This window comes from Vespa crabro, chromosome 19, assembly GCF_910589235.1.
Source record: "Vespa crabro chromosome 19, iyVesCrab1.2, whole genome shotgun sequence".
Taxonomy (NCBI): Eukaryota; Metazoa; Arthropoda; class Insecta; order Hymenoptera; family Vespidae; genus Vespa; species Vespa crabro.
Window position 1 is genome coordinate 4,432,501 of NC_060973.1, and position 13,499 is coordinate 4,445,999.

At 33.2% G+C, this 13,499-nt stretch overlaps 3 protein-coding genes across 5 annotated transcripts in view; 1 reads left to right on the forward strand and 2 right to left on the reverse strand.

Moving 5' to 3' along the window:
* LOC124430747 (eukaryotic translation initiation factor 3 subunit A) overlaps positions 1 to 5,232 on the reverse strand; it is a 6,790-nt gene extending 1,558 nt beyond the window's left edge. For both annotated transcript variants that reach the window (XM_046977740.1, XM_046977739.1), the window contains exons 1-4: positions 5,019 to 5,232; positions 1,335 to 4,022; positions 923 to 1,104; positions 687 to 835 (exon numbers count right to left, since the gene is read on the reverse strand). In XM_046977740.1, the coding sequence (XP_046833696.1) occupies positions 687 to 835; positions 923 to 1,104; positions 1,335 to 4,022; positions 5,019 to 5,067 (3,068 nt within the window). In that variant the 5' untranslated portion in view covers positions 5,068 to 5,232. The remainder of the gene's footprint in view (positions 1 to 686; positions 836 to 922; positions 1,105 to 1,334; positions 4,023 to 5,018) is intronic.
* Positions 5,233 to 5,568: 336 nt separating this feature from the next.
* LOC124430746 (ATP-dependent RNA helicase DHX8) lies at positions 5,569 to 9,853 on the forward strand. Its single transcript, XM_046977738.1, has one exon. It carries the CDS (start codon positions 6,172 to 6,174, stop codon positions 9,760 to 9,762), a length of 3,591 nt encoding a protein of 1,196 aa, XP_046833694.1. The 5' UTR covers positions 5,569 to 6,171; the 3' UTR covers positions 9,763 to 9,853.
* Positions 9,854 to 10,516: 663 nt separating this feature from the next.
* LOC124430750 (dnaJ homolog subfamily C member 1-like) lies at positions 10,517 to 13,274 on the reverse strand. Of its 2 annotated transcripts, none has more exons than XM_046977748.1 (8): positions 13,044 to 13,274; positions 12,696 to 12,851; positions 12,480 to 12,581; positions 12,192 to 12,410; positions 11,779 to 12,023; positions 11,383 to 11,686; positions 11,041 to 11,262; positions 10,517 to 10,967 (listed from the first exon to the last, which is right to left on the reverse strand). In XM_046977748.1, the coding sequence occupies exons 2-8, from the start codon at positions 12,849 to 12,851 to the stop codon at positions 10,905 to 10,907; spliced, it is 1,311 nt and encodes a 436-aa protein (XP_046833704.1). In that variant the 5' UTR covers positions 13,044 to 13,274; the 3' UTR covers positions 10,517 to 10,904. The 2 variants fall into 2 exon arrangements, with proteins under 2 accessions (XP_046833704.1, XP_046833703.1); XM_046977747.1 differs by having other exon boundaries at positions 12,696 to 12,930; positions 13,044 to 13,273.
* Positions 13,275 to 13,499: the final 225 nt, after the last annotated feature.

The window sequence follows — 13,499 nt, forward strand, 5'->3', positions numbered from 1 at the left end:
TTTTTCTTTTTTCTTTTTTCTTTTTTTTTTTTTCTTTTTTTTTTTTAGGAATGCATTTAACTTAATAACTTTAGTACGATTATATACTGAAATATAATATATAAAAGATGAAGTGTTAGCTTTTACATTGGAAGCAACGTTAGTCAAGTGTGCTCTCTTTCTTATTAAAATTGAATAAAAATTCTATCGTGTTTATTAACTTATATTAGTGAAAGATAAATAAAAACCGAGATGGTCGATAAGCGGGCATCGATCTTAACGTATTCAATATATGAAACTTAACTAATTCATCGTGGACTTACATCTAAATATAGATGATGAATGTTACCATTACAATTTCATGAATATTCATTATATGCACGATATATATATATATATTTCTCAGAATTAGCATGTAATAATCGACATTGCCGCCAGATTTTATACACGATTAGGATCCGTTGGTTTTCTTTTATGAACATAAAAAAAAAGGAAATAAAAATGATGGAAAAAATGATGAAAGAAGTAATGGCAACGAACAAACGAGGCCTGTCGTTCGATTCAACGTAATAAACCTTATAATTATTAAATAGAAAAAAAAAAAAAAAAAAAAAAAGAAAAAAAAAATGAAAGCGCATATAAAATTTCGCTTCAATGATTACATGCAAAAAAATTCTGAAATACACTTTTGTTGTGACAATGCTTACTTATCATCTTGACGTCTGGCTGGTGGATCTTGAGCATCTTGAGCGGCGGAGTCTCTACTACGCCAATCCATATCATTACGACTCATATCGTTTTGTCGGTAGGGACGACGAGGTCGAGGACTGTCAGTATTACACAGAATGACTCGTGACTGAAACGTGAAATAATCGCCCATGTTAATTGATGTTACAGCAATAACAAAATTGTTTACTTTGTTAAGCAACATATTTCTACTTACTATTCCACGATCTCGAAAACCGGCTTTTTCAGGTCCTTTATCTAATCTCTCCCTGTCGCTTATATCTCTCTCAAAATCTTCTTTCCTCCTATCCTTTCTCCATTTATCTGAATCCCAGCCTCTCAATCTAGATTCGTCATTTCTTTCAGCTTGAGAAGAACGCCAATTTGAAATTTCAGCAGCTATAATAAAAGAATATTGCATAATTAAATAAAATATTGATTATTATAAGTAAAGATTGAAAAGAAGCGACAGAGAAAAATGTTCTTTGAATAATTAATAAAATTTTGTTGGGTATAACAAAACGCAATGAGATTTTTTCAATAAAATATGGAAATAATTTCTGTTAATTATCACGTAATAATAACGATAAGAATAAGGTTATATAATTAGAGTTAGAGAAAATAATTACTAGGTCTAAAGCCATCCCGGCCATCTCTAGGTGGACGATAGCGATCATCCGGTCTTCGTTTTGTTAACATTTCCTTCTCCTTTTGTTTCTGCTCTTCCATACGACGTTCGATCTCAGCTTCTCGAGCTCTGGCTATTTCAGATTGTTTTTCAATTTTGGCTATGCGTTCGGCCTTTCTTGCTTCTTCCTCGGCACGTTTCTTTCGTTCCTCTTCTTCCCTCTTTGCTCTCTCTTCCTCCAAACGTTTCTTCTCTTCCTCTTGCTTGATGCGTAACTCCTCGAGACGTCTTCTTTCAGCTGCCTCGGCCCGTTCCTTCTCCCATTTCATCTTACGTTCAGCTTTGCGTTCCATCTTACGTTTGAGCAATCTCTTAGCACGTTCCTCGTTCAACATCTTTTCAAATTCCTTTAGCTTCTCCATGTAAATACTCTTACGTTCAGCCAAAATCTTGGCCAAAAATATATCATGATCTTCCTTCATTCTTGCCATACGTTCTCTAGTCGCTACGGCTTGTTGTCTCTCTTCGATGGCAGCAGCAATACGTTCGGCTTCCTGTTGTTCCCAACGTTTCTTTGCCTGTTCCATCTTATCTTCGACAGCTTTCTCCAATAAAGGTATCTCCTCAAGACGTTTAGCACGTTCCAAATAATCAATCTTCTTCTCTTGGGATTTTAATTTTTGTTGCATCTCCCTACGTTCTTTCTGTAATTCTTCCGCTTCACGGGCGGCTATCTGTTCGGCATCAAGCTTCTTGATCTCGTCTTCGTCGAGTTTTTTCAGCACTTTCTGCCCATGACTGGTCTGCGAAATCTGTTGCATTTTCTCCTTGAGATGCCGATCCTTGATCTGCTGAATCTCACTTTGCTGACGTTTCCGTTCGCGTTCCTCGCGTTCTTGCTCGAGTCTCTTTTGTTCAGCTAATATTTGCTGACGCTGTAATTCCTCTTGACGTCTCATTTCTTCCTCTTCGCGAACCGTATTGATGTGCTCGATGTATTCCTTTCTTTCTTCGATGATCTTGTGCCTTCCTAATATTCTCTGGTGTTCCTTCATTTTAGTTTCGTGATAATGGTTAACCATCGCGCCACGAAGCTTTTCACGTTCGAACTTCTTCTTGTTTGGATTGATCACGTTGATCGCACGATGAAGAACGGTAGCCATGTTGACCAGCTGACAACGAATCTGTTCCGATGGCATCGCTTGTAGAACTGGACCATCTGGATGATCCTCTCTTTGAGCTTCCGAAAGATCAACGCCAAAGTGTACGCATTGTTTGCCGTGATCGATTCTTATCTGCATATCGTTGTAACGAACGCAATCGACTAGAAGCCGTTCCAAGTGGAAGTTTGTTGTGAACTTGGCAAGTTCCAGCAATCTAGCGAATTGTATAGTCTGATAGACTTGAGATATTTGATGGACTAACCGAACGAGCGTAACGTCCTGTAAAGCGCGTATATATTGCGTCAAAGGACTATTCTCATCGGCTTGCAACGTTCGAATGACTGAATCGACTCTACTACAAAGTTCCAGAGGATGAAACTCAACTTCCAACCACGAATATAATTCCTGTAGTTGGCTTGAGGCTAGATTGACGATATTCAATCGGACAATGTCTTTCAATAAGGAAACTCGCGTTGGTGGTTGTGTTAATCCTAAAAGTGTCGCGAGCTTTTGAGCTTTCTCCAAAGGGCTCTTATCGGTTTCAATAAAACGATCGAATTCAGGATGTGCCGACGGCAATGGTATCGACAAAGTGGCTAGCAACACGCGATTAGCCATTCGTTGTTGTTCCTCTGGTGACATATTCTTTTTCATCTCGCGTGACAACTGTAATAGTTTAAAGAGAGCTGCTGCATGGAATAAATAATTACCTGCCTTCCAAAAGACCATAGCTAATTTTTGATAATAGTTAGCCATCGTTTTTGGAACAGGCGATTTCTTGGAGAGATTCATCATACCATGCACGTCCTCGGACGATTTGAATGCCTCTTGCCAAAGTTCCATCTGAATTGCCGAATCTAATTGATTAAGTCGAGTTTCCAAATTCAATTGTTGAGTTTCAGCTTTGTTCATAGAGACATTAGAAACTAATTGTGGAAGTTTACATATCTCCTCCAGATGTTTTCGTAATTTTTCGCATAACTTTCGAAATTCAGTCTTACGATTGTATTCCAGACAAAATTGGAAGGCCATACGTGCTATATCGTGATACAAACTTTCTACATGAGCATTGGTTCTTAGCAATTCTAAACACTGACAGTATGATTCCCATAAAAATTTTACCCAAGGTGTAAGAATTGTTCGATCGCTTCTATCCTGTGCATCCTCACCGCTTACAGCAGAAAGTAAAATACTCTCAGGCGTTGCAAGATTATCCAGATCATCTATATCGATGACCGCCTGTTGACTTTGTTTTCTTGCTGCATTAGTTTTCTCTTCTGCCATTCGTAAATAGCCACGAATTACATTTTCTAAACTTCCAACGTTAACCGATTGAAACATGTTACGATATTGGAAAAGGCCCTCCTTCGCTATATGAGATTTTTTTAATTCTACGCAAAGATCTAAGTACTTGAACATTATAGGTTCCAGTACCGATTCTGACCAATTGTATGTCCATTTTTTATTTCGGAAGACTTCTTGCAACGTGTCCAAAGCTCTGGCTGGTTTGCCAACTTCAATGAATTCTGTTAAAAAGAAAAGATAAATAAAAGTAAGAATACATAAACTATATATCTTGTAAAATTATTGAAAATCCACGGGAATATATTCGATTCCATTAAATATAATGAAATTTCATGAATTTTCTCTAATTAGCTAAAATAAAAACATCTTTCTATTATGAGAAAAAGAAACATGAACAAATTGGATATTGTTCGTTAAATATAGACTTTTCTGATTATATAACAGAGATTATATAAATACGTAGCATTGTGTGTTTAAAATGCTATAAAATATTTTTATTATATATCACATGCATCGGTGATGCGTGCATACACACGACGTGTGCACACATACACACGAAAGTCCTACTAACATGTATGTATAAGTGTACGTGTGTGTGTGTATATATATACATGTGGATTATATATTTCATTGCTTTTCACATGTACCATAATGTATAATTAAAACGAATGAAGTGTTTAACAAGTAATTAAGTATATATGAGATGAACGATCGATTCGAACATAATCAGAATAAAAGAATACTTTTAATTTTATTCCAATTATTATCGGAATTTTATATACATAAGGACGAGATAAAAAGTATTCTAATTGATTAATTTCGCTTTAATAAAGTCTCGTGGGATAAAGAAATTTCATGACGAGATTATGTGAAAAGTATATAATCCTTTTTTTTTTAATTTCATTTCATCAATACACGCAGATACTTGACTAAGAATCGTGTCGTTACATACATATGTTGACACAGTACATAAAATTGGTATATAGACATAAGTTGAAAACAAATTCTACTATTAAAAATTATCTTATCTAAAAATAAAGTCTACTATTACTTTAGATAATTTTAATCGCATTTAAAAGAAAAATTTAATTAATCGTACAGAAATAAGAAAAACTAAAACAAAGCGAATACATAAAGTAATAAAATTAAAATTTTCATGCAGGTTAGATCAGGCTATCAGCCATGTCATGTCTTCAATGCTAAAAGGTGTTACATACCGTTCGCCCTTTTCAGTGCGTTTTCGGGTCTTTGCCCATATCGCGCCATGTTTGCACTATAAATACGTTTTAGACGTATATCATACGCACTATCTTAATAATTAACAAAATTATTTTGCATACACGGTTAAAAATACAAGTTTTCCAAAGGCGTAACGTTCAACGCCAAGAACCTCGATCGCGTGTTCCGGATGAAAGGCGGCCACTATAGAAAATGGCTTCCTTTACAATGTAAATCAAATCAACTTCCATTATATTCTAATCTTATAGAGAACGATAATAATCATTCTTGAAAATACTAACGAAATATGATTGGTTTAATAATAAAATAAATATACTGATCAATATTATATTGAATATCAATTTATCATGCAATATATTCAATTTTTTTTCGAATCATAAGTACGCTTTAAAGGTCTGCATTGATTGGACGATCCTCTATAAAGTATCAAATTGTCCCATTGTAATACATTAAGACGTACGTATATATGACATTTTTATTCGACGTTAATTTTAATAAACTAATGAAATATTTTTATCAATGGATAATAATAATTAAAAATAACTGTTGTATTATGTAGAACAATTAGTTAATAGTGTTTTTTACAATTATTATCATCACTATCTTTACGTTAACACGATGTCGTGGTATTCCTTTTCATCCGCATATTTCGATCTAGGTTATATCTTAAATTAAAAAAATATAACGTTGTTATATATCTCTTCCTACTTATATTGGTTAAACTCTTAACAAAACGAATAACAAAAAAATAATAATTAAAAGAGTCGTAAGTTAGGAAGAAAAATTATAAGAAGGAACGGTGGCGCTAATGTTATTGGAAGATTCTTATTGGTATGTTGAGCGGACCAATCATATATCGTGTTGACTTGTTCATTGGTGGACTAAGCTGTTTACGATGACGTCACAATATGGCGTCAAAACGTATCTCGTGCGTCGATCGTGAGAGTGAGGAAGGCACGAAAAAATCTTGTTTTTCGTATAAAATCATCGTTTGCGTACTTTAATCTTTCATATACGGTCAAAACGTTATATTGTAAAATAATCTTTGTATTTTTACTCATACGATTTACGAATACAATTACGATATTGTTGTTATTAGTGTTACGATTTTTCTGACAAAGAAAAAGCAACATGGACGAGGTTACGAAATTGGAACATTTATCCTTGGTGTCAAAAATTTGTACAGAATTAGAAAATCATTTAGGATTAAACGATAAAGATTTGGCCGAATTTATAATTCATTTATCGGAAGAAAATAATACTTTCGAAACATTTAAAAAAGTTTTGATTGAAAATGGTGCTGAATTTTCGGACTCATTTATAGCGAATTTGCTTAGGATAATACAACATATGAAACCGTCTGCACCTTCTAATAAATCTGTGACAACTAATCAGTCCAAACAAGACGAATTAGCACAAAAGTTTCCTGCGTTGGCATTACCGAATGATGTCTTGCAATCTACGCAAGATAGTGAAAAAACAGATAAAGATATAGTTAACGACGTTTTAGCATCTTTAGAGGCATTAGCGCCGTCTAATTTGAAAAACAATGAAAATGGAAAAAAGGATGATCATAAACGTAATAAACTTAGTAACAGAGATAAAGATTCAGAAAAGAATAGAGAAAGAAGAAGACATAGGTCTAGATCGAATGATCGAAAGGATAAGAAACGTAGATCTAGATCTAGGAATCGTTCTAGATCAAAGGAAAGAGAACACAGTAGGAGACGTAGAAGAAGATCAAGGTCATCCAGTAGAACATCAAGATCGCACGGTTATAAGGATTCAAAGAATTCAAGGAATCGTGACAGGTCTAGATCAAGATCCTTGGAGGAACTTTCGGTTGAGCCAGAAGTTGGTCAAATATATACAGGAAAAGTAGCTAATATAGTACCATTTGGTTGTTTCGTTCAATTAGAAGGTTTAAGAAGAAGATGGGAGGGTTTAGTACATATTTCGCAATTAAGAAGAGAAGGGAGAGTAGCTAGTGCTAGTGACGTAGTAACCAGAGGACAAAAAGTTCTTGTTAAGGTATTGAATGTAGGAGGGCAAAAAGTTTCCTTAAGTATGAAAGATGTTGATCAAGAAACAGGTAGAGATTTAAATCCCGTAGTGGCAGTTAATAAGATTGAGGAAGATGAAAAATATTTGAGGAATCCAGATCGTCCAACGTCATTATTAGAAATTCAAGGTACATGGGATGAAGATGAAACATATTCTAGAAAGCGTGTACAGAGATTATCCTCCCCGGAGAAATGGGAAATAAAGCAGATGCTTGCCGCATCGTGTATAGATAGAAGCGAATTACCTGAATTCGATACAGAAACAGGAGTTCTACCCAGGGAAGATGATGAAGAAGAAGATGTAGAAATTGAGTTGGTGGAAGAGGAACCTCCATTTTTACATGGCCATGGCAGAGCACTGGGAGATTTGAGTCCTGTGCGTATAGTAAAAAATCCTGATGGCTCTTTGGCCCAAGCTGCAATGATGCAGAGCGCATTGGCGAAAGAAAGAAGGGAACAAAAGATGTTACAGAGAGAACAAGAAATGGATTCTGTTCCTACCGGTATTAACAAAAATTGGATTGATCCATTACCAGATGCTGAAAGCAGAACGCTTGTTGCTAATATGCGTGGAATAGGTATGCAAACGCAAGATCTGCCTGAATGGAAAAAGCATGTAATAGGTGGGAAGAAATCATCATTTGGTAAGAAAACTAATTTGACATTGCTCGAACAACGTCAGACTTTACCGATATACAAACTTAGAGATGATCTGGTAAAGGCTGTGATGGATAATCAAATTTTAATTGTCATTGGTGAAACTGGTTCAGGGAAAACAACTCAAATCACTCAATATTTAGCAGAAACAGGATTTACTGCTCGCGGTAAAATTGGATGTACTCAACCGAGAAGAATATCTGCCATGTCCGTTGCTAAAAGAGTAGCCGAAGAGTTTGGATGTCGTTTGGGCCAAGAAGTAGGTTATACAATTAGATTTGAAGATTGTACTGGCCCAGAGACGAGCATAAAGTATATGACAGATGGTATGTTACTTAGAGAATGTCTTATGGATTTAGATTTAAAAACCTATTCCGTAATAATGTTGGATGAGGCACACGAGAGGACTATTCATACAGACGTTTTATTTGGACTTCTTAAACAAGCGGTTGGTAAAAGACCTGATTTGAAGTTAATTGTAACCAGTGCTACTCTTGATGCTGTCAAATTCTCTCAATACTTCTTTGAAGCACCGATTTTTACTATACCTGGAAGAACATTTGAAGTAGAAGTAATGTATACTAAAGAACCAGAGACTGATTATTTGGATGCTGCACTTATAACTGTTATGCAGATACATTTAAGAGAGCCTCCTGGTGATATTCTTTTGTTCTTGACTGGTCAAGAGGAGATCGATACAGCATGTGAGATTTTATATGAACGTATGAAATCATTAGGTCCTGATGTACCCGAATTAATCATTTTACCAGTTTATTCCGCATTGCCTTCCGAAATGCAAACCAGAATTTTTGAACCGGCTCCACCAGGTTCGCGAAAGGTTGTTATAGCAACGAATATTGCTGAAACGAGTTTAACTATAGATGGTATTTATTATGTAGTCGATCCAGGATTTGTGAAGCAGAAAGTTTATAATTCTAAAACTGGTATGGATAGTCTTATAGTAACTCCTATAAGTCAAGCTGCTGCAAAACAGCGGGCAGGCAGAGCAGGTAGAACAGGCCCTGGAAAATGTTACAGGCTTTATACAGAGAGAGCGTATAGAGATGAAATGTTACCGACACCTGTACCAGAAATACAGAGAACAAATTTAGCTACTACGGTACTGCAATTAAAAACAATGGGAATCAATGATTTATTACATTTTGATTTTATGGATGCACCACCAGTAGAATCGCTTATTATGGCCTTAGAATCCTTACACAGTTTGAGCGCTTTAGATAACGAAGGTCTCTTGACACGCCTTGGTAGACGCATGGCTGAATTTCCTTTAGAACCTAATCTATCTAAAATGTTAATTATGAGCGTACACCTTCAATGTTCGGATGAAATATTAACTATAGTTAGTATGCTGTCTGTACAGAATGTTTTTTATAGGCCAAAGGATAAACAAGCTTTAGCGGATCAGAAAAAGGCGAAATTCAATCAGGCAGAAGGTGATCATTTAACACTATTGGCAGTTTATAATTCTTGGAGAAATAATAAATTTAGTAATGCATGGTGTTATGAAAATTTTGTTCAAATGAGAACATTGAAGAGAGCACAGGATGTACGAAAACAATTGTTAGGTATAATGGATAGGCATAAACTCGATGTAGTATCAGCGGGAAAAAATACTGTTAGAATTCAAAAAGCAGTCTGTTCTGGATTCTTTAGAAATGCTGCCAAGAAGGATCCTCAAGAAGGTTACAGAACTTTAGTAGATAGTCAGGTAGTGTACATTCATCCAAGCAGTGCATTATTCAATAGGCAACCCGAATGGGTAATTTATCATGAGTTAGTGCAAACTACAAAAGAGTATATGAGAGAAGTTACTACTATAGATCCAAAATGGTTGGTAGAGTTTGCTCCAGCATTTTTCAAATTTAGTGATCCAACGAAACTTAGTAAATTCAAAAAGAATCAAAGACTTGAACCTTTATATAATAAATATGAAGAACCTAATGCCTGGCGAATATCTAGGGTTCGTAGAAGACGTAATTAAATTAATTAAATTAATTTCTAAGTACATACTGTTGATATTATAAACTTTTTGTAAATAAACGATCTGTAAATAAATAATTTTATACAACGTAGAGAGATCATTGGTATTAGTACTCTCATTCAAACATCATAAAAAAAGAAAAAAAAAAAGAAAGAAAAAAGAAAAAAATAAATTATTAGAATGTTTAGATATATAAGAGTTGTAATATACTTCTGAACACATTTTTATGTATATTTATTACATAGTACGACGTAATATAAACTGTAATTATATGATGTAGAGAAAAACTGTATATATTTCAAATACATTCAGATGATGCACGTATGATTTAAATAATGCGTAATAATTACATACGAATTTGTTATTTATTAATCGTATAAGTTTGAAAAAAAATCATCAAATGGTATACAGATCGTTTTAATTTCTTTTCTCGAGACGCGTTCATGATAAATATATCATAAAATATAGTTTAAATAGAATGTTATAATGAATGATAAATAGAATGATATATTATTAGGGAAACCCTGCAATTAGGGATGCAAACTATGTTGTTTGTGTATATCACAACACTTTTCATTAATTAGATCGAACGTATGATGAATTTATTGTATTTATATGTACATATGTACATTTTATATGACTGTAATAATTATTTCATTTTTAAAAATGTAAGACTTTGGACTTAAGTAAAATTATATTTTCAATTTAAATCTAAATTATAGGAATATTATATCTTAACTTTATATCTCTTCAGTCTCTTTCTCTTAACGAAGTATTAAATTTATTAAATAAATACATTCTTGATATATGGGCATAGTAAATGATGGAACGGTTTAATGATATCTTGCCAAAATGGAAGATTATCATTTTATCATGATTGTAATAGTGTTACAAATATTTTGATAAGTTAAAGATGTTTGTATTATATCACTCATGAAATTGGACAATTCTTATCTTATAAAAAAGAATTACGTTTGAATATTAATAAATTGATTGCATTTCTCATTATCTAATGTTTGATCAGATAAAAAAACATTATTAGAAATAAATTTGGACAAACGTTTTTCTGTTTTTTACAATGGTAACACGAAATATTAAACATTTAATAAAAGAATCTTGAGTATGTTTTTCCGTAGATCAAGTCACGACTGTTGTTTCTTTTTAATTAGTTCTACTAGTTGTCGATATCGTGCTTGGCATTCCTCCTAAAAATTTTATTAATATTAATGGTATTAAATTTAAAAGATACAGTAAATGAATTCAATAATATTGGTAAACCTTTGTTTTTCCTATAACACAGGCCGCAATTTTTTCCCATCTATCCATCGATGTTCCCTTAGGGTATTTTATAAGCGCAGATTCTAATGCTCTTTGTTGTTCTTGACTCCATTCTGTATTAGTATTATCAACATTTTCATTTCGTGTTTTTACTTTTTTTGGTCGATCTGCTCCAGTATTATCTTCAATACATTCTCCAGGTTTTAATCCTTCATCTTTGATCTAAAAAGTAAATATAAAAAAAAGAAAAAAAAAATTAATTACTAACATCTAATATTTTTATCTTTATATATCTCTCTCCCCCCTCTCTCTCTTTCGAAATCATTACAATATACGATATACCTTTTTGGCCATATGCGTAACTTCTCCGACTGTACGATTCATTGTATCTGCAATTTTTTCCCATCGCTCTGGCGTACCACCAGGATATTTTTTAACGAGCTTTATTAATTCTATTACATCGTCGTCGGTCCATAATCCACCAGTTATTGTAGGTTTTTCATAAATATGATCTGCATCGTTGTTATCCTTTTTTGGTACCACTTTTGAATTGCTATCATTTCTCTCTTGAAGAGGAAATCCAGTTTTTCGTCTTCTTGGACCACGCGGTGTAGTATCGGGTTCTGCTTGTTCATTTTCTTGAGCTCTGCGACATAAAAAAAAAAATGTAACAAACAACAATAAAATAATATTGCATATAGCACATTAAATTTAATAAATATGATATTAGATTCTAACAATGCCTCTTCCTCTTCTTTCTTTTTCATACGTTTTCTTTCTTCTATGGTCTCGCTTATAGCACGAATAATAGATGGTATAGATACGATAGATGCAATTGTCCATCGTGGCAGTTGAAATGGAAGAGTATTCCAAATGCTTGGAGTTGGAATTTTCTCTAAAATATCAGCTAAATCTGGAACATCCATTTTACCTTTTCTATTTTTTTTCTGCATTTTCTGGAGCTTACTACCAAGTACTTGTTCCTGAAATAAATGTTTTTCTTAGATGCAGAAAAAAAAAACAGATTAATTGTACTACCATCTAGAACATTACTAATGGAAAAAGATTTGTGAGCTTTATTAAAATAGAAAATAAAAAGCAGATTTATTTGAAGTAGAACAATATTCTCTATTTCAAATATACATACTCACATAAGTATACCTCTTTTCGAAATATGCAGCCCACGCTATTAAATACTGTCCAACTGTAATCACCATAAATAAAATAACACTCATTTCTACCAATCCCATTTTTCTTACATGTCGATAATAATATACAGCTGACCGCCAATTTGGCAAGCCATTAACAAGAACGTTATCATATTTTTGTCGCTTTCCAGGATCCCTTAAGACATCATACACGGCAACCAACTAAAAGTTGAATAAATTTTATGATATTAAAAATTGGATAAAATTTGGATATTTCTAAAGTAGACTTACTTTTCTAAACTGTTCTTCTGCATTTTCAGCAGCATTCTTATCCGGATGCAGCTGAAGGGATAATCGCCTAAAAGCTTTTTTAATTTCTGAGGCATTTGCCACCTAGGTTAAAAGAAATAATTATAAAGAATTTTTTTTAGATATACACATAACACATCTAATGCAAAATATTTTTGATTTCTTATAGTAAGACAGAATAAATGGGATATGTTATACCTGAGAAACACCCAAGAGATCGTAGAAATTTTGATTAACTTCTTCGACAACATCGAAAACTTCTAATTCATCATTGTCCCATGCGGCAGATAATGTAAAAACGTCCAAAAATTGTATGATTCCAAGAAATATTAAAAGTACTCTCATGTTTACCATCTAAATAGACACATAGCTACTGTCAACGGTATAGTTAACATATACCAATCAGAATTAAAATAGTTTATAATTTGAAGAGCTAAAATTAACAAGATTGATATTTTATAATAAATCGTTTATAGATATATATATATACATATAAGTACAGTATGATGAGAAAGTTATGAGATATATGATTAAATAATAACGTACTTGATAAAATAAAATAGGCAGTTATATATTATACTTTCAGTAATAGGTTCTCTCAGTTTCATCGAATACATGGAAATATTTTCAGGAACAAAGATTCAGTGCCACGTTTTCTTTCAACACTTGTTACTTTTAAAAGAGTAATCACCATGTGCCATAATTAGATAGCAAACTAAGAGGTATGAACAATAACGACATTTAGGCGGTTCGTATCAAAGTGTCGCCGTTCTTCTGCATTTTAGTTTTCTTGAATTATTAGACATTTTCTTTTATCGATCGGTAAAACAGATTACTCGTTTATCTACAAAAAATGTTTTACCGACGAAGGATAAGAGTAATACTCAATAACAATACATATGCAATTATAGTTTATAAACTATAAATTATAAAAATAATTATATATTATATAATTATTAAATATAATATTACATATTCTTGTGTACTTCGTTTTTTCAATAT

What these genes read in the sequence shown, in the direction of transcription:
- LOC124430750 (XM_046977748.1), bottom strand. Translation starts at nt 12,851, where the DNA reads ATGGTAAACATGAGAGTACTTTTAATATTTCTTGGAATCATACAATTT. An exon ending in TCGAAAAGAGGTATACTTAT is followed by an intron (nt 12,024 to 12,191) that starts GTGAGTATGTAT and finishes CATTTATTTCAG; the next exon opens with GAACAAGTACTTGGTAGTAA. An exon ending in AAAGAAGAGGAAGAGGCATT is followed by an intron (nt 11,687 to 11,778) that starts GTTAGAATCTAA and finishes TTTATGTCGCAG; the next exon opens with AGCTCAAGAAAATGAACAAG.
- LOC124430746 (XM_046977738.1), top strand. Translation starts at nt 6,172, where the DNA reads ATGGACGAGGTTACGAAATTGGAACATTTATCCTTGGTGTCAAAAATT.